Source organism: Xenopus tropicalis, chromosome 9 (genome assembly GCF_000004195.4).
Source record: "Xenopus tropicalis strain Nigerian chromosome 9, UCB_Xtro_10.0, whole genome shotgun sequence".
Taxonomy (NCBI): domain Eukaryota; kingdom Metazoa; phylum Chordata; class Amphibia; order Anura; family Pipidae; genus Xenopus; species Xenopus tropicalis.
Window position 1 is genome coordinate 57167772 of NC_030685.2, and position 21183 is coordinate 57188954.

The following is a 21183-nucleotide window of genomic DNA, read 5'->3' on the forward strand; positions in this document are numbered from 1 at the left end:
CGGGTTGCCCCTTTGCCAAGATGTTCTGCAAATTTTAGTAACAATTTAACTCTTTCCTACCCTTTTACAACCCCCACTGGCTGTAGAACAATGCTTGCAGTTAAACTTCAACTAGTCAACTTATTTTGATAAGCTGATTTGTACATTAATTTATAGCAGTTACCAAATATTGGCTTGAATTAGGCGTGTCAAATACTTCCCTTATTCTCTTACCCTTTATAAAGGTTGCAGGATCTGACACATGACTTCCCTCGGCTGAAGTATCGACAGGACAGGCACTGATTGGCCCCTGGACCCCAGCACCCAGCATTGGAACAGAGAGGGTCACAAACCATTCCTTCTGCAGCTGCATAGAAATAAGTAAGGTTACATGGCAGTAACAAATTAGCTGGGTTTGAAAAAACTCATTCATAAATTTACCTTTCTTCCTAAATACAGCTTAGCTTCCAGCTTGTCTAGCAACTTTCAACAGCTTTGATAAATATGCCACTATGTTAAAAACTTTACTGAATATCAAGAATCCCCAGTCTGATCAATAATAAAACTGCCCCATGTCTTATAAGAAACACATCACTGAAGCTGTAAGTTCGCCTGTACTGTAACCGCGCCCATTTTTACATGCCCATTTTGATGCGTCCTTGCCTATTTTGACGCACAGCAAATTTTTTCACACCAAAATTTTGCTGAAATTTCGCGAAACAATTCGCCAATGGCGAAATGTGGAAATTCACTGCAAATCCATGGCTGCCGAAAATATTCGATCATCACTAGATGCAAGTACCTTTAATAGAAATAATTTTAAACACAAATAAGCCTTATATGTTTTTATGATTGCATGATGGGGGTGATAGCAGCAGAACAAGGAAAGGCTACTCCCTTGGTAAATTCTTGTCCCTGTACCCTGATGCCACCACTTTGGCCATGCTGAGAGAAGTTACAGAATGTTGTAAAACTGTAGAAACCTCAGGTTTGTCTACAAAGCTGAACCAGCCCACACTAGAGTAATGTATGGGGCAGATTTATTAAAATGTGAGTTGAGAGCTTAATACGTGAAAAACTCACCCACATTCTATTCATTCCAATGGGAATTTAAGAAGCATATTTTTCAATGGGTGAAAGTTAGAGTTAGTTTATATGTATTTTATATTTTCTATGTATTAAGTTCTAAACTCACATTTTGATAAATCTGCCCCTAATAGAGATGTAGCGAACTGTTCGCCGGAGAACTAATTCGCACGAAAATCGGGTGTTCGCAAGTTCGCAAGTTCGCGAACTTTTAGCGAAGTTCGCAATTTTGGGTTCGCCTTAGCTGGAGCCAAATTTTGACCTCTCACCCCAGAGCCAGCAGATACATGGCAGCCAATCAGGCAGCTCTCCCTCCTGGACCACCCCCGGACCACTCCCTTCCATATATAAACCGAAGCCCAGCAGCCATTTTACATTCTGCCTGTGTGTGCTTGATGAGTTAGCATAGGGAGAGAGCTGTGCAGGGGTTTGAGGGACAGTTTAGGTAGCTTTGCTGACTAGTAATCTACTTTCTACTGCTCTGTATGTAGCTGCTGTGGGCAGCTGTCCTGCTGATCATCTGCTATAACCCAATAGTCCTTGTAAAAGCAGTTTATTACACAAGTTTAGAAATGTAGTGTGATTTCTGTCCTTTACAGCACAAAATGCAATGCTGTGTCAACAAAGTATTTTTCAGAGACATTTTTGCCCTTAATCCCCCTCCTGCATGCCACTGTCCAGGTCGTGGCACCCTTTAAACAACTTTAAAATCAGTTTTCTGGCCAGAAATGGCTTTTCTAGGTTTTAAAGTTCGCCTTCCCATTGAAGTCTATGGGGTTCGCAAAGTTCGCAAAAGTTCGCACTTTTTGGCAGAAGTTCGCGAACGGGTTCGCTAACTTTTTTTGTGAGGTTCGCTACATCTCTAGCCCCTAAGTGTTTTGTAAGTAGAAAAAAGAATGCATCTGAAATAATATAATTGCTACCCTATTTTCCTGGTTAAGTGTGCCAAGTACCAAATGACTAGGGCAGAGCAACTGCTACTGATAACATGTACAGCCAATGTCCACATATGGATTAATTAATGTAACTGTGGCTTTAACACTGAATTGGGGGACTGTGCTGGGGACACTAAAAAGAGACACTGAAACAGGGCCTGTCACCAGGAAACAGGGACTAATAATAACATTGCACCAGTGACATAAAAGTAGTTTTTTCGTAAACATATTTCTACAAAAAGTTTTCACCAACCAAAACAATGCTTCCGAAGAGCAAACAAATGAATAATGGAACTTACTGCAGTTTTCTGGCTTCTTGTTCTCTCGGATAGTGGTTCTCTGGTTGGATGTCCGGAAGAGAGATGTCCAGTTGACGGTATGGTAATAGCACAGGTTACGGTTATCAGTGATATATACATTCCCAGCACTGATCTCTTTGAGTGACTGAAACTGTAGGGAGTTGAGGCTCTGCTGCTTTAGAATCAGCAGGGAAATTCCACTGTGGAAAGAGAAATGCAGAATTGCAGAGCATCCTGATACTAAGAGCTGGACTCTAAGCCATAAGAACAATAGCAGGACTCAAAAATACATTTTTAATTTGTACAGGACAAAAGTATCAAATGTTAATAAATCAGGCACTTTCACATATACATCTACATATTATATAATTATTGTTTAGCATTGTTTAGTTGGCAGGAGACTAAGTGCATTGTTGAGATTATACACGTGGTAAGGCACTCTCTCAGGTGTATAGAACGTGCATCTCTGCTGGTATGCCTGTTAATTTATGCCAGGATATGCTCACCACCAGTCACACATGTGTGTGTAGTCTAGTCTTTGCCCAAGCCGGCATATCTTTTTCTACAGAATATGCTAGAGCCCCTTTCAACACTGCACAGACTCTCCTTCTGTCTTGTTATTAAGCCTTGCCTGTATGTGGGAATGGCTTGAGAACAGACTCTGAGGTTTGCCACTGGCTCTGACTTTTGGCTGCATACCAACTACAACTTCTACTCCCTGGGACTCCTGAATCTCTGTGTCTTGCCCATCTGGTAACCTGTAGTGAGTTGGATCTCAGTAGATTAGCAGGCTGCAAAAGGGCTCAGATGAACATCAATGTTTGCAGGGATCTCTATCTATGCTGAAGGCGTCAGACTAGGAAATTTCCCTCTCTACAGGGTCCAGTTTTACAGGTAGATTCCACATGATATGGGCAGCATCTTGGACCCTTTCCACCACCACAATCAGCACCCATTTTAAACTAAAACACTTAAAGAGGCACCACTATTTATGGGTGGAAAAGGCCACAGCCAACCCTGCCCTTTTGACAGTGGTTGATACACAAAATTGCTAGCCTCAGACTTAAACCACTCCTGCCACCACTTACGCCAACACTCTCCCTGCTATTATTATTACCCCCCGATAAGCTAAGGGAGCTGCAAAAGTAAATGGTGACTGACTCCTCCTGTTCTATACCCTTCACTCTCTTCCTACAGCCTCCAGACAAACACCTTTTGAAATACATTTCCCACAACCCCTTGCAATTTAACACCTTCCTGGCTCCCCTAGCCCTGTTATGGTCCTGTCTCCGTCACTTCCTTGCGGTCCTCCAGGGCACCCTGAACAGCAATAAAGTAATTAACTTACAGTCTGTTCTAGTTTTTCCTTTTCCTTCCCTTTAGCCACAATGTTAACATAACATTACACAGATAATACTGAGATTAGATGGTGCTTTTTTAGATTTCCTATGTCTGAATTACCTTTTGGCATGTACATGGCTCACAGACATAGGATAATTACCCTCTGGTTGTTGCTTCTTTATTTTCAAACTTCGGTTACTAAGAGCTGTGGGGTGCAGCCGTAACTAATAAGAGGATAAGTGGATACCTGGCAAGTGTTTGATCCAGTGCTTCAACCTCAGTTTTTAAATGGAGAGGGTTGATGCTTACAGCCTTCCTTTAGCTTAGATTACTTTGCATCCTTCCATTACCCTGAAAAGCATCAACTACTAAAGGGGCTGCCTGCTATTTCAGAGAGTGCTGCCCTACGGGCGCTTTAAGTCAAAAACTGCTTTTGCCGTCACTTCTCCTGACAAGCATAGAATTGTATCATTGAATCTGCTGCTTCGTTTACTGCCATGGACGTTTCATAACTTCTCAGCTGAGGCCATCATTAAATGTGCCCCCTGCCCTTCCATCTCAGCCTCAGCTCATAGAGACAAATAATTATTCCCAGCACCGGTATACAGTATGCCATAACCTCTGTGGGCACCAGCTTTCTTCTGTCTGCTGTGCGGGGGACTGGAAACTCTGATACCATAATTGCTGCCTTTTGTCTGACGGCTAAAACCTGTAATCCTTAAACCCAGTATTTTGCAAACTGCTATGGAGAGCTCTCAGGAATTCCTTTATTTGGGAAATGATGACGTTTCTTTTCAGACATACATTTTTCCGTGTTCTGCTACTTTTATATAGTGAAAAGGATACCTTTAAAAAACAGCCAAAGTATAGTATATAACTGAAATAAATAAGCAATGGCCACCATAGTCTTAATGCACCATATGCTGCTACTTGTTAGCACTGCTGCACCTATTCATCCACAGAAGTGGCCTTTTCACATCAGACAAGCCAGGGTCATTAAAAAAAGTGTCAGCATTTTACAAGTAATTTTAAATCCAGCAATGTTTCACTAAGTAGCAAGCAGCACTCTATGTTTCACCCCTTTTGTGTAAATGCAAGCAAAAAACATGTGTTTAAAAGCATAATTATGGCACATGCTGATCAGATCCCATATAAAGCAGAAGAAAACAATGCCTTTCTTGCTTGGAATATACTACAAAATGGGTGGAGCTTATCATTCAGTTAATTATGAGAAAACCATTGTTATGCCTTGTAACAGGTAGCACAGTGGCCCTGTGATTAGCACTGTAGAGCTAGGGTCCTGGCCTAGCTACAAGGAGTCTACATGCTCTTCATGTTACATAGTTAATTTGGGTTGAAAAAAGACCAAAGTCCATTAATTTCAACCCCTCCAAACCCCAGTACTCATATATAAACCTACTATTACCAACCTATCTATACACTCACATACATAAACTATATATACCAGCATTAGTACTAATTGTAGATTTTAGCATCATAATAGCCTTGGATATTATGCTTGTTCAAGAACTCATCCAAGCCCCTCTTATAGGTATTAGCAGAATCTGCCATTACCACATCTCTAGGAAGGGCATTCCCCAGCCTCACTGCCCTCACCATGAAAAGCCCCCCTACACTGCTTCAAATGGAAGCTCCGTTCCTCTAATCTAAAGGGGGTGGCCTCTGGTGCGCTGATCATTTTTATGGGAAAAAAAACATTTCCTATCTGTCTATAATCCCCTCTAATGTACTTGTACAGAGTAATCATGTCCCCTTACAATTTACTTTTTTCCAGAAAAATCAACCCCAACCTTCACTGTTAAATCTTATATTTAAATCTTCCATCCCCTTAACCAGTTTAGTAGCACTTCTCTGTACTTTCTCCAGCTCATTAATATCCTTCTTAAAGGACAAGGAAAGGTTAATATAAATTAAAAGTAAGCCTAAAGGCATTCCTTTTAAGTACTTACTGCATATCTAAATTCCCAGATCCCTGCTTGCTTCTCTGAGATATGGTGCTGGCAGCCTACAGCAGTGTGAAGACTACAGTGACATCACTGAAATATATCTCTCCTTCCTGTAGGCTGCCAGCGGCAGCCTTCCTATTGTCTGAGCATGTGTGTAACTTGATCCTGTCTCCTGTTCTGAGCTACACATGCCCACCAGCCAAGCGGATCTGGCAGAGGGGAGGGGGGGGAGGGAATGAAACACATGAGCAGTATGAAGCAAGGAGGGAAAGGAAGGGAGAATACCCTTTTAGAGATGGCTGCCTGTTCTAGAAAATGTGAAGTAAGTGTGACTGAGTAAATATCTGATTAGGTGAGCCAAAAGTGTGGCGTTTTTACTAAACAATAGGAGGACTATTGGGCAGTATGCTTTTTAAATTTTGACTTGCATTCTCCTTTAAGGACTGGAGCCCAAAACTGCACCGCATACTCAAGGTGAGGCCTTACCAGAGGCAAAAAGGCAAAATTATGTTCTCGTCCCTTGAGTCAATGCCCTTTTTTATATAAGACAGCACTTTATTTGCTTTAGTAGCCACTGAATGACACTGCCTGAAATTAGACAACTTGTTATCTACAAAAATCCGAGGATCTTTCTTAATTACAGATACCCCCAACACACTATCATTTAACGTATAACTCATATTTATATTATTTCTACCAAAATCATAGCTTTGCACTTTTAAACATTGAACCTCATTTTGCTGCACAAAAGTTCCATTTACCACCACTCCTTGTAATAGGGCTGCCGGACTTAAGAATGGGGACAGGGGAGCTTTGACTGGGTTAGGCAGGCTTTGGAAGAAGAGGGTTACCCTAGTCTGGGTGGCAAGGATCATAGTTCCACTGAGGCAGTCACTGATGTGAATGATGAACAGTATTTGTAAAGAACTGCATAAACATGTGAGAATTATATAAATAATGATAATAATAATAAAAGTAGCCAGGATGATCTGTGCTTTTAAATACCAGTGTGTAAATACATTTTTCAAATAAAATACAAAAACATGAAGCAAAATTCGTTCCTAAGAGTGCTCTTTAGTTTTGATTTAGATTTAGTTTTGTATACTCTGTAGGACAAAATGGGCACTTCAAAATCATCTAAAATGAAAGCATTATCAACAGTAAAATTAGTCTGTAAGTAGGACTTGATGAGCCCATATCTGAGTGATGCTCCTAAAAGCCAGAAGGAGAGCATTAGCTTTTAGGTCTTCAATAACAATGAAAGCCTTTTAAGAAAAAAATGAAATCCTTCCTAGTTATGGTGATTATCTGGTATACATGTGGCAGTGGGCTTGAGTTCAGTAGAAATCATGTATTTTTTAGCTATCTGTCAATATCTTTCCTACTGTACCTTTGAAAGTCACTGTCTGAGTTTACCTGTTAATGGCTTTAGAATAATGAATCAAAGTTTGTAGAGGAAATTACTGTATAAATGGTTGTATCCATTGATATTTATCCAATTGAAAACCAAGCTGTGTTCCATAAAGTAAAAATCTGCTATTGGCTGCAGGGGGTGGATCCTACCTGTAGAGCACTCTGCCTCCTATATTCACCAGGTTGGAAAAGACACTGAGGTCCGTCATATTTCTTGGCCAAGACTGAATATTTAGGAATCCTAGGAAAAAGAACAATAAGAGGTGGCATCAGCTGGGAATAAGATTAACTTTAAAAATTAGATATAGCCTACAATAAAATAGCCAGAATCATTACTGGTTCGTGTTGCATTAGCGAATACAGAGAGGTGCATGGCTTTGTCTGCTCAACTATTCTGTAATACTGTACATACTGTATATTGGCTAGCAGGAGCTGAAGATAATATTTTAAACAAAAATGGATACGGCTCTGGGATAAAATAGGGTTCTGGGATTTATTTGTGTTAAGTAAAGTTTGGTACTTCTTTAAATATTCCAATCAGCCTGCAGTTGAAAAAAATGCCCTAACGCCAATTGGAATAGAAAGAATTTGGCAACAATAAATCCAAAGCTTGTGGTCCACCTGGTCCTGGACCAACTGGTCCACTCTTGATAAAAGGGCCATTTAGTATGGAAAGGAGGCCTCCAGGTACTTGTGGGAACAGCAGTAGAGCACCAAAGTTAATATAATATGATTGTTGATTAACCAAAGCAATTAAGGTCCAGAGCCAAAACAACTTACCTGTGATCTCTCGAACTGTGAAAAAGATGTTTAGTTTCTGAGGTTCTAGTGCAGCTATGTTGTGGTAGGGATCCCTATGGAGTTAGAAAAACATACAAACTATTAATTTATTATTGGAATCATATATTACACATCAATTCTTTGCTAACTGCAACTGATGGGCGAGAACATATTGTTGATTTTAGGGACTAAAGTCCACTATTGGTCATTGTCACAGTTCTGGCAATTAGAATATTTTTAGCAACAGAACAGTAGAAAGAAAGAAAATATATCATGTTATATGTAATGCATGAATTTATAAGATGTAATCTACCAGTTGTTGACCTACAATTTTATGTATCCTACCAAAATCCCTGTCCCTATGTATTTCTTGCCTTTTCAAAGTTAACACAGTGCATAACTGTTTTACATGTAGAATAATTAGGAATACAAACACTGGAACAAATTCAGTGATACAGAGAATGGCTCACAAATATGGTTACTACCAAATAACTCATTTACTACTGCTTAGCCAACTACAGAGAACTAAAACTTAACAAATGAGTAGACTAGAAATACTGCACATTAATGGTGGTTGTCCAAAGCAACCACAACCCTTTAGCAGGGAAGATCTGTGCCCCCAAAGATGCCCCAGTAGCCCCCCATCCTCCTTTCTGCTGATTCACTGCTGTGCTGCTTCCTGAGCTTAGGGCTAGATGCACAATATACTGTATATATACAATATAAAAATCACAAAGCAAGGCAGGTTAGTAATTGATTCAGATTTTCCTAAATAGCAAAATAGAAACCAGTTTAATTTGCATCATAATTTAATAATTAGCCCCATAGTATCGGTATCTGAGCATGTGAGTACAGACTTCAGTCTTGCTTGTTCTCTGTCTGGCCACAAACCTCCTTAATTTATTTCACCGTCTGATGTTCTGTTAAAATCCCCTCACAAGTAGTCAGCAACGAGTATAGAGGGGCGTGGCAGAGTATCATTAATTAAATTTCTATACTTAACACTCTAACATAGTGGAAGTTGCTGATACTATAATAGCACTTTGAAAAAGGGACCATACGGTGATGATTATAACAGAAGGCAGCCATCTGTAGAATATTAATTGAACAACTGAGCATAATCTTACAAAAAAGCAGTAGAAGATAAAATGGTTGAAACTGGACTTTTTTTTTTTAATTAAACACCCTGTAATGGGTGTGTACGGAATGTTCTCCATAAAAGCAAATGCCGACATTGTGTAAGTTAGAACTGAGAAATTATGAGAACCACACTTGTGTAATATGTGCCAAACTAGAGACCACACTAGCATGCCTACTGATCTTTAATGTAGTGTTTGGAACATGCAAATGGCAGAGAGGATATTACTGTGGGCCATAAATGGCGATTGGGGTTTGCAGAATTAATACTTCCCCTTGTTGCATTTACCATGACCCCGGATGCAAGTCCTAAAGCACTAAGGGGGGCAAAATCGTAATTCCTTCGTGCCCCTTGGTGATGAAGAAGTGATTGTGTCCAGGATTATGCTTTGCTCTGCACCTCATTCTAGATTAAGCTGAAGAACTGAGCAATGGTTGGTGCAAGACTGTCCTTCCCTTCCCGTCTGGCATTTCTAAGCAAAAGGACCTGAGCCAGAGGCGCTAATGGCTGGACAGGATGTAACATGGTTTTTGCACTTTGCACCTTCCCCTACCTTCATAAAATCTAGTTTCTAGAGAATACTGTAGATGTCAAATACATGAATCTCCCTACATACAAGTCGTTATTTTGCCTTTTCTGTAACTGTTGTGCTTTTTTATGATTTCTGTGACTAAGTTACAATTTCTGCAACATTTAGACTGTTGGAGCATCTTAAGAAAAATAAATGTGGTTTATGGGAGAAAGATTAAGCAATTCTGTTGGCAGGCATGATTTTCAGAAAAGAGTCCTACTTTTATAGGATCAAGGGAATTGCCTGCAACTGGAATATGATTATACATTCTTCTCTCAATCTTTGCTCTATATGAAAAACAATAAATAGGAGAGGGCATACATCTCGATTATGGTTGATCTATCATTTTGGGAAATTATAAAAGAATCCTTAATGGATCAGTTAAAACTGAATGTTATCCAGGACAAATAGTTCTGAATGGCATTTCATTTCACACTGTAGCTAATTTGGCAATGGTTTATAAATCCCTAAAGTTTGACTCTTTATATCTTTGTCATAGTTAAACAGTCTAATCTTGGGTGTGAGTGTTTCCAGAAAGTGGAAAGAAAACTCATAAAATCATGATAATGCAATTGACTCAAATGTGCAAAAGCTCTCTTTAAGTGCATTGATTTAAGCACCCACACATATGTGGAATATCTTTAAAACTGGTCTCCTTTAATATTCTGTATTTCCCATGACTCACAGGGGTTTGGTGCAGTCTCATAAGACACACTGCTAGAAAGTGGGAAATATTATTGGTATTAGTGCATTGAAACTCTGATATCACCACTCAACCCAGATGAAAAAAAAACACTTGTCATAACTCTTATTTTCTGACAACCATTTCTGCACCAAAAAAGGGAGGGGAATCAACCATTGATGTCTTTCCGGTCAAAGAGGAAATGTACAATACATGTGAATGTGCATGTCATTTTTTTAACAGGTTCAGAACATCTACTCTTTTGGACCCCCATTAAGTCTGTCAGGCAAAGCATATGCATTTGATTGCTTGTAAAGGGTTTCTGGACTGAATGTTGCCACCCCTTACAAACCTATAAGTTTGTGAATAATATAATGTCACTTTTTTCTGTATTAGTAAAACAGTAACAACTGCACTGGTGCTGTATTCCCATTCTTTACACTAGTTTGGCCAAGTCCCAGTTGGTGATATACACAAATGTAGAAAAAAATTAGGGATATCATACATAAAATACCTACTAAGCATAACACAACTCTTCTGAAGGTAAAGCTAAAAGAGAAGTTTATTAACATAGGGCATATTTGTTGTTAGCATACAAAGGCAGTATTGAATACTTATGAGTAAATTAGAATTCAGAAACAAAATTAAAAACAAAATTAAAAATATTTACCTGCAGGTAGCAGTCTAGCAGCTAATTGTAACAGAATGTGCAGCCTGCATGAAAATTGGTTTACTCTGCAAGTGTAACATAAATGCCATCAACTGCTTGCAGGAACTAGCAGAAAGGTTACAAAGACTTCAATAAAAGGCACTCTAACCTCACAAATTGCATCTGATTAATGTTGCCCAGTCAATATTTTTTGTTTTCTCTTATTACAGACAATAAGCAATCTTTGCGTTCGTTTGTGAAGAAAAGGACAGCCCCTACAGTCAAACATGGGGTTGGTTTGTTGATGTTTTGGGATTGCTTTGCTTCCCCTGGAGCTGGTGCTTTGAGTTTGTGCATGGAATTACATAATCAAAAGATTACCAAGGCGTTCTGAAACACAATATTGAACCCAGTGTCAAAACACTGCTCATGGGCCTTCCAGCAGGACAATGACCTAAAGCACATTTTAAAAAGTGGCTATAGAATCAAACTGTGTCCTACTAAATGTTAATAAGTCTATGAAGTCGATCATATTTTCAATATTACTTTTTTTTTTAGATCTGAAAGAATATATTAGGTTCTGAATGGAATATCAACGTTCTGTAATGTTAATGTAATAAACTGTAGAAACCTGGTTTGTCAATAAATATTATTATGGTTAATAAAGAAGAGGAATGACATTGAATATTTTTATGACCAAGAATCAGGTCAAGCTCTGCTATTTCATAACATAAGGACATTGGTAAACTGGTTATAACTAAAGAAATACTGGCTACTAAACATTTACGAACTTCCAAAAGGTAACACCAAGCGCACCGGACAAGGGATATTTTCTTAAAAGTTGATGTTTTTAAATGGACAAATAAAGATCAACTTTTAAGAAAATATCCCTTGTCCGGTGCGCTTGGTGTTACCTTTTGGAAGTTCGTGATTTATCTCTGGCTACGGGTTCGGGGGCCCGAGCACCCGGACCACCCTTGGACTACGGTGAGCTGCCTTATCTCCTATATTTGATAGCTTTGTGACGTTTTGATTGCCTCCCACTTGGGCGATAGACCCGGGGGTTTAAACACCCGGGTCTCCACTACATATTTGGTATGATTTGTTTTTTCGTTTTGGCATTTGTAAAATCCATATAGCGTATTGTTGGCTTGATAATTTAGTGTTAATATAAGTACTACTTGTTCTATCAGTTTTTTTGTTTCTATTTTGCATTTGATACATTTTGGAAGGATAAACCCATACAGCAAATTAATATTATAGTAAAAGCAATTTTATTCTTGCATTTAATTCAATAAAAGGAGACACCGAGTATTTCATTTTCTAATTTATCTCAAGAAGAGGAGAAAGAGATGACAATAGGGAAATGGGAATACATACGGCTTGCACTTTTTAATATGCAGGATCAAGAAATAGCAAAGGCCAGCAGGCTCTTCAAAGGTCTTCCAAGGGCATGTGGGTTGTTTTAAAAGAACAACCTAAATAATAATATGTATTTGTTTACTAATGGGAACCTGAGACATTCACATGTAGTTCTGAATTCACTGAATTATTTCCCTAAGATTGCTCTCTGTCCTGCACTATATTCTAGCTGATGTTATATTCTTGCTGTTGATGATTGGTCACTGACATTGCCTGATTCATTTAATTTAGGGCCCCAAAACATTGGTAAGTTGATCTATTCTACCAAGTTATAATAAATATGTACTTTAATTATGGCCTTACTAGGCCCCCTACGCTTTTAGCCCCCCCTGCAACCGCAGGGTCTGCTTCCTCTGTAGTAACACCTCTGATTACACTTGCTCCAACAGCAAAAGTATAAGGTAACATTAATAGGATGTGTAAACTATAAGAGTAAGAGTGATTTTTCTTATGTAGATACAGTTGATGGTCTCTGTAGCTGCACTTTACATTTACAGGGCATCATTTACTATTGTAAAATTGCACTCCTTTGTAAACATTGTAAAATGGCAAAAAACACCATGACTACCATAGACCACCTCATACTTGGGCACGTCCTAGTTAAACAGCTCAATAATGCATAACCTAGTAGACATAACAGGGGCCACCTACATCCTGCCTACCACCCACCCTTATATATATATTAGCTGAACTGCCCTCATTGTAAGCACAAATGAGGTCTATAGTGTTTCCAATGCTGAGTGTTTTAAAGCTGCTACCACCATGCTGCTGCCATGTTTCTTAGCTACTCTTCCCTAATTTACACACAGAAGTATAGTTAAAGTGGACAACCACTGAGCAATCAGCCTTCATAAACTGCTGATTTAAAATAACTAAAATGAATAAGAAATACACTGCTCTAGAGAGGCCATTAATCCATTTTTTTTGCTATTTCTTTTCTCCTTTTCTGGACTGTCTCCTGTTTAAGTATTGGATAAAATATTTGTGTATCTCTCCATAACAGACAAAAAGCTTTATGTTGGCAAGCATTTCTTGCCATCAACATAAATTAATAATATAGTCATTGCTGGCCCTTAAGGATCCTCACAGACGCTTTCATTATATGCTTTATTTTGCCCATTAGTTTAGGCTGCTTTGCACTGCACCTCTCTCAGCCAGCAGGGGATCCCATCTGACAGAATGAGCTTAGATGCATATATATAAATATATATATATTTATTACTAAACTAAGATGACATTTTCCAACAAAAACAGATTTACAGACTATTCAGGGCAGCAGCTGCAAAATATTTTGGGTATTTTTTTGCTTATAGTATATGAGATGACTGGTGTCATGCTTCCAAAAGTTACACTTGGAAAAATCATTAGATTAAAAATGTACTAGTTAAAATATATCTTTACACATACTTTTTATGTGAATCAGTGCTGATTCTGGTTGCCCTTATAAGTATATTTATTGCTATCCATAAAATGAAGACAGCGCCCTCTATTGCCCAAAAATTCGGTAAATTGCCTTACTGAACAATAATACACATTTATCTTTATCTGAGGAATGGGAAGCAATGTACTAACACAGATGAACTGCCATTGTTTTCATTAAATGCTGGAAGGTCCTCTGAGAGCCATTTCCACTACAAAGTGTGCAAAGTTGTTGTATTCTCCAAAAAATTCAAACAAAAGTACTATCAGTCGAAAAAAGCTTCTAGCATTAAATGGAACCAATACCAATACACATTTCTGACAGTTTTCTTTTAATCCAAATTCAATCAATTTTCCCATGTTCATGTCACTTATTCACACAACATTCTGTGTGACCAGAGCTTGAAAAAAACCCACCACAATGCACCATTGTGTACCCATGTTGAAGCTGGTTGCTATTGTACTGCTAGATGGAGTGGAACTACAGTATCTCTCTGGCAAACAAAATGGTTAATACTTTATCAGCAGCTTTGATCTCATTTTTTACTAACACCCTAAAAATGTGGGTGTTTAAGTACACAGCATTAATCAAGGTCATAAAGCACATTGAAACCAGCACTCTCAAACTAGATCTCATGTTTCCCCTCTCCAAGGGCTATGATTTGTTCTAATTGTGGTTTTTGTCATCTTTGGCGGTGGAACTTGCAACCCCCTGCCTGGGGCCCCCCATATTCCCATCGGGATCTGTCTGTACCCTCACACCAACTCCGCCTGTCACACCTTGTTACTTAATTGTAGATCAAAAGCACCTCCCAGCAGAGCCTTGCTAATGACATCCGTCCTTGTGCAGCACTCACGGCATAATATATGATGAGGTGTGACAGGGGACAATGCAGAGGGGTAACAGCTAAATGAATGTTCCTCCCTAGAGGTGCCCTGACAGCAGCGGGAAGCAAGTCATTTTCCTATTATAATAACATATCTGAAATTAACCTTAGTCTACCAGTTGTTCTGAAACCTTCAAACAGAAATACACAGAAGGTGGGCTTTCTAACCTTCATACGGTGTAAAGGAAATGCAGTGGTTTGGTGTGTACATGTTAATGAAAAAACAGAATGGCAAACAAATCTACACTCATATATTATTAGCAGGGACTCATAAAGATATATTTATCTTGGTCCCGAAGAAAAGGAACAGGAACAGGGGGTGTTATTGCATAAGATCCCAAATCTTTATTCAGGTATAACATTAGCAATTCCTACCTTTACATGTTTACAGTAATTTGTGATTTCCCTCAAGGCTGTCAGCTATGAAATACACAATCCTCAAGCAAAACATTTCAGCCAGAACTTCAAGAGACAGAATGTGTGAAAAAACAAGAGCAGTTTCCCAACTTGTTTTCTCGTGTCCACCCGCCGAAGTATATCATGTTTAAACTGGGTAGGCCAGTATGGTACAAAGTAGCACAAACGGTCCAATATCTATGAAGTCATAACATATTGCTCCCCTTGCTTGTATGGATCCCATTGCAGAAGGCTATGCATGTAAATGGGCCAAAGACTGACACAGAGCTGTATACTTATCTGCCATGAAAGTGAAAGAGCCTTCTAACATCAATAAGAAGCAGACATGCAAATGCATTTATATAATTAACAAACATGGGATCTGAATACATGTGTACAGAGAATTTAGTGGGGCAAGGACGAAACCACTGAAAATCGCTGGATTAAGCAAATTCGGAATGAGACAGAAAAAAAAAAGAATATGGGGTTTTGCTATGGGAATTTATACAGGGGTTAATGGATTTATCAGATAAAAACCAGCAGATACTTGTAAAGTGAAAGCAGGTGTATATTTCTGATAAATAAATTTCACCCACTGGATTGCTGGAAAGAAATAGAATGGAGGAGGGCTGACACATATAGAGATTTTTGGTTGCTCTATAACCTCCCCCCAAAAAACACTGATATTTCTCACATTTTTACCAAAAAGTTCAGTTATGGATACAATTCAAAGTAGTCTCCTCCTGTAACAGAACAAGATGTTTGCAAGTGGCAGCCCTCATGTGATATTTGTTATTTGCTAAACATGTATATATATGACAGAAGCCTTAACAAGGAATGGCCAAATGACTGTAGCCATGTTGTCAGTAAACACAAGATACAGCATAGAACAAAGGAGAACCAGGAACCACAGAACCAAGTAGTTGTTACAATGGTGATATTATGCTGGTCCTATAGGGTGCATGACACTATAAGGATTCAATTAATGATTTAATTTAACTATTTAACTTCTTAGATTCATTTTTAATATCCTCACCCAACATAACCCCTAGGAATCTGCTTTAAAAATGTGACTGTTTAGTATTACTGGCACATGATCTGTATATTCTGATTTTCTGGTTGTCAGGCAATGTTATATTTATGCAATATTTATAGCTGGGGCCAAGACTTCTGTTGTACACAGGGGTGCTCGAAATCCATATTACCTTAAACGTCTTGGAAAATAAAGGTGGCAACTTTTTGCTCAGAGATGTAGTTTTTTTCCTCAAATTTCAATGTGCAAATCTGGGCTTAGATTCAGTTTGGTTTTCAGCCAAGTCTTATGTGAATGGCTTGATGTTTGCCAGAATGGCAGAATCTACAAAGGATGGATTCAGTGCAACCCCAGTTGAAAGAAGTGTAAAATAATTTTGTATGGCAGGCTTTTAGCTCCTTTTAGCTAACTTTATCATAACACTACAGGTTATGCTGTGTAGTTTACTTTTGTAGCATTGTATTTACTCTTTGAGAGCTATTTATCAAAATTCAAATATGTGAGGTTTTTCTTTTACTTTATTTTTTTCATTTTTACTTCCAATTTAAAAAATAACTTAAAAGTTTGCTTATTTATTAAAAAATCTAAATGCAAAAACTGAATTGGATAAACTTGTAGAAAAAAAAACTTGAATACCTTGAATTTGTGAATTTATCTATAAGAAGAAAATGCATGCTTCAAGGTTTATTGGCAGATATTTAAATATACACAATCCAATGCCGCCTGTAACAGCTGAGGGTACCACAGGTTGCCCATTCATGGATTGTTGAGGTGAACATGTCTTGCCAGAACCAAATCTCTGTGTTCATCCCTACCTTTTGCTCCTAGAACTAAAAAAAAAAAAATACTGTTTAAGCACTGACCCGTCAATGCCCGTGACCAGGAAATGCAGATTGCCATTGATCTTGGTACAGTTAATGAATTTGTCTATGTTGCTGGAATCTACCGTCTGTGCTGACTGCAAGGACCCAGTCCCAATCCCGTCACACACTGGAAAACAGACATATGAAATATATATTAATAAACACAGCTGAAAACAGACATACCGTAATCATTTTAGAATTGATAACTAAATGAGTAAACATGAGTAAAGAGAATTGTCTTGCCTGTCTTAGGCCTGGAAGTTCATAGTCAGTCTGGATGCCACTTTACCAGCATTCTTGTATGTTTGCTGCAAGTTTACTTGCAATCATTAAAGGAACAGTACCAACAAAAAACTAAATATATCAAAGTAATTAGAATATAATGTACTGTTGCCCTGCACTGGTAAAAGATGTGTGTCTGCTTCAGAAACTCTACTATAGTTTATATAAACAATGCTGCTATGTAGCCATGGGGACAGCCATTCAATTGAAATAGGGCTAAATGACACATATTGCAGAGCAGATAATGGATAAACTCTGTATTGTACAGAGTTTATCTGTTATCTGCTATGAAACCTGTGCCTTTTCTCATTTTTTACAGCTTGAACGGCTGCCACCATGGCTACACAGCAGTTTATTTTTATAAACTGTAGTAGTCTTTCTGATGACCCTACTACAAACACACATGTTTAACCAGTGCAGGGCAATAGTACACTATCATTTTTTTGGTGTTACTGTTCCTTTAAGCACTGCCTTTTCTCTTAGCTGGTTGCAATTTATGACTCTCTGGGGTGCAGTCTCTGTAGAGTGCTTTTTTCCTTGCTTCATGTACCACTAACATGGTAATTTACTACTAATACAGATATCTCTGTTGACTATGTAATTACTTTATTCCCTTGGGATGAAAACATATTATGAAACCTAAGAGGTTTTCATATACTTCATGTACCAAACCCAGTTTCTGAATTTTCCCTTACAAGACAACATTATTACCTAGTAACATTGCTTGCAAACATTAAACTAAGAAGTGCATGGTTTTAAAAGAAAGCAAAGGTACAATCAATGGGGATTCCAAAATGTTAGGCACCCCCAGTGATTGTAATCACTTACCTTATACCCTGGGCTTGTGCTTCTGTTAGGAGAAAACCACACAAGCCTGGGGTAGCTGTGAGAGAGCAATTCCCTTCCTTCTTCTCTCTTCTTGCCACTTGCACATGTGCAGTAAAGTGAAAAGTGTAACTTTAACAAAAAAAGCTGTCTTTTTCACTCTGCTGCGCCTGCACTGACCCCAGGATTCCAAAGATGGAAGAGGGATCGCTCATTCGCTGCTACCCCAGGCTGGTGCAGTTTTCTCCTAACAGGAGCACCAACCCAGGGTATAAGGTAAGTGATTACAATCACTGGGGGGCGCCCAACACTTTGTAATAATTACAGTTTTTTTTTATCATAGAACAACTAAATTGCAGTATATCATCCCTCCTAATGTTTCATTACAGTGTCATATCAAGAAGACAAAATAACCAAAAATCTCTATGTTAGATATTAAGATTACTGACAAAGCTGTCAAGCATGATTCTTGTTGGTAAATTCACATGCATCTATAATTAAGGGGCAATATGCCCACTCACACGATTTGATGTACAATGGCTCAGCACGCTCTTACAATTTACATACATTTTTTGTTCATCTCATTATATTAGTTTAACATGCTAATATCATGAATGTGTAACAGCAATCCCCTGCTGATCTGTCTCGGCGACAGCTGGACAAATGAGAAATAGTGATGAGCGAATCTGTCCCGTTTCCAGTCGCCATAAAATTCGCGAAACGGCAATAAAATTAGCGGAATGGCGAAAAATTTGCAAAAAGAATTTGTTCCGCGCTTTTTTTTGTTGCTCCCGATTTTTTCGTCGCCCGTGTCTATTTTTTGTCGGCCCTTTTTTTCCGGGACCACGCCCAATGTTGACGCAACATTGATGTACCCTCCATCATACTGTAGTAGAGCTTGTACTCAACCGTTTCATAAGCACAAATGCTCTGTGGATAGGCCATAAGGGATGTAATCTTTATAAATGACCCTTAAAGAGGCCATGTATACTACAATATAGCCTATTGTAAAATTGCTGAGTGTGCTCTCCTGGGCACTTTTACATTTGTTTTTTTATTTTGCAATATTAGCAAATTTACACTATTAATATTATAAATGTGTAACATGAGCACATCTTGCTGTTTGACAGAATTAAGAGTTGCCTATTGCTAACGTACCGTATTATATTTATATAAATACGTTTCATGCAGAACATAGTATTATGTGGATCTGCATTGCTGCTAGACCTTCCTAACTCGCTCACTGAAAAATGGGCCAGAACACACCTTTTGGACAGATGCCCGCACAAGGCTTGCACATCTTGATTCCATTTTCTTCCACTTCCATCTTGTTGCTTGGGCAGGCTCGTACACAGGAGCTGTCATCCACGACAAAGTTATCTGCAAAACACATTATGGTTAGCTTTATTAACTGAAACAAACTTGCCACACTCCATAAAGAACATTTCCAGCCTAGAGTTAGGAACAAGGCTGGGATACAAAGACACCAAATCTCCTGAAGTCATAACTGAAATGCCAGTTGTTTCCTGAATGCAAGTATTTTATAACATATTTACATAATGTTATTCTTCGTACATTCAAAACTTGTATTTGGCTGTTTCTTAGAAAAAAGCTATGCCCTTAAGGTAAGCAAAAGGGTAGATTTTCTCATGTATTAAATTATTTTAGTTGTGCTGTTTCCTTTTAATCCTAGCTGCATCTTTAGCCAGTGATTTCTCTAAATGAATCATGTATACAGTCATAACAAGTCTGTCCATCTGCTCCTCAGGAAAATGTAGTCCTGCTCTGCCCCTATGTTGCTTTGCTCACCGCTGCTGTCTGTGCCTTTCTTCGACCTTGTATTCAAGTGAGCTTTGCTTTGGCTTTTCTCCTCTTTTTTTTTATTTTAGCACTCACATTACAGTGAGAGGAAATCCATATGAAAAGCATGACAGGCTAAAATGGAAGCCTCTTAAATGTCACTGAAGTCCTAGAAGGGTCATTGCAACTGTCTTCTAGTAAATGTCTCAAGAACAGTTAATTCCTCCATGTCACAAATATTTCTAGAGGGACCACAGCTGACAAGCAAGACTGAGATAACTGTATTTCTCTAATGGTGACACTGAATCATTTACCTTGTGCATAAGTGGCTATTGCACTTTTTGGCTTGGAGTCACCTTGGCATAATTACTGCAGGTAAATGTCCCTGCCAATAATTGGCCTCAGAATGGATAGAATGTTTATCTTGGAACCTGCACTGTAATCAAATATCCTGCAAGAGAACATGACTCACGTGGGCACTTGTTGACACAAAAAGCTCCATAGGTATACTTGGCCTTTGGGTTTTGCTCCAGCTGGAAAGCAGTCGGATTGTAAATATTAGGCTGAGGACACTGGGTGACACAGGAACCGCTGTCGTTAAATTTCATACAGGACTAGGAAAGAAGAAAAGGTAGCAGGTATTAAACATCATGATGCCCTGGGAAGGCAGGACTCTAAGAAACATATTCCATTCTTACTCGAAAATACAAGATCATTTCTCCGGCTATAACTTACACAGCCCTCCCTTGTGTCTCTGTGTCCCAGTCAAACCCAGGAAACATTCCAGCCGCCCTTCAGCTCAGCTGACAGAGGGAACACAGAGTTTTTGCATTGGAATTAGAAGGGAGGTGACATAGTTGCTAAGTGTCCTCTACGGAGAAATGTTCTAAAAAGTTATGTTCCTTTATAAAAAAGCAGCCAGCAAAAATAAATATTTTGTTGACAGTGGATGACAGGAGCAGGATGAGGAGCAGTGCTGGTGACAGCAGTTAATAGCTGATGCTGCCTGTATTCCCACTGAACACACTAATGATCTGTGCTTTGGAGGGTTGGCCTGCTGCTCTCCTACGCTACCCGTTTAAATTCCAGCTGGGGATCGAAACTACCAATTAAGAAGTGGGTCTGACATTCATTTCTATTGAATCTGCACAGGGGGAGGTTATCAGTTGTAGAAGAGGAAAAACTAGGTCTCACATCTCCTGGGGGACCTCACACTCCCACCCACCTCAAGTCTACAGTGAATGCTCCTAAAACATTTGCCAAGGTCTGCGTGTGGAGGAGAAGCAACATTTGCTCCTGGGCACTGAAAGTTTTGGTTTGAAGAAATAATGTATTTGATGCAAACTGTTAAACAGTTTCAAGACTCAGTTGTTTTTAACACTGCAGACAGCATTTGTCAGAGTCTTTGATAAACCT

The 21183-nt window shown here is 38.8% G+C and overlaps 1 protein-coding gene across 1 annotated transcript in view; it reads right to left on the reverse strand.

Annotated features, from left to right (window-relative positions):
- The window catches only part of erbb4 (erb-b2 receptor tyrosine kinase 4), a 501591-nt gene that overhangs the window by 109147 nt on the left and 371261 nt on the right, over nucleotides 1-21183 (reverse strand). Inside the window, exons 7-13 of the mRNA XM_031892892.1 lie at nucleotides 20240-20381; nucleotides 19234-19347; nucleotides 16861-16987; nucleotides 7801-7874; nucleotides 7171-7261; nucleotides 2300-2499; nucleotides 214-346 (exon numbers count right to left, since the gene is read on the reverse strand). Of these exons, the coding sequence (XP_031748752.1) occupies nucleotides 214-346; nucleotides 2300-2499; nucleotides 7171-7261; nucleotides 7801-7874; nucleotides 16861-16987; nucleotides 19234-19347; nucleotides 20240-20381 (881 nt within the window). The remainder of the gene's footprint in view (nucleotides 1-213; nucleotides 347-2299; nucleotides 2500-7170; nucleotides 7262-7800; nucleotides 7875-16860; nucleotides 16988-19233; nucleotides 19348-20239; nucleotides 20382-21183) is intronic.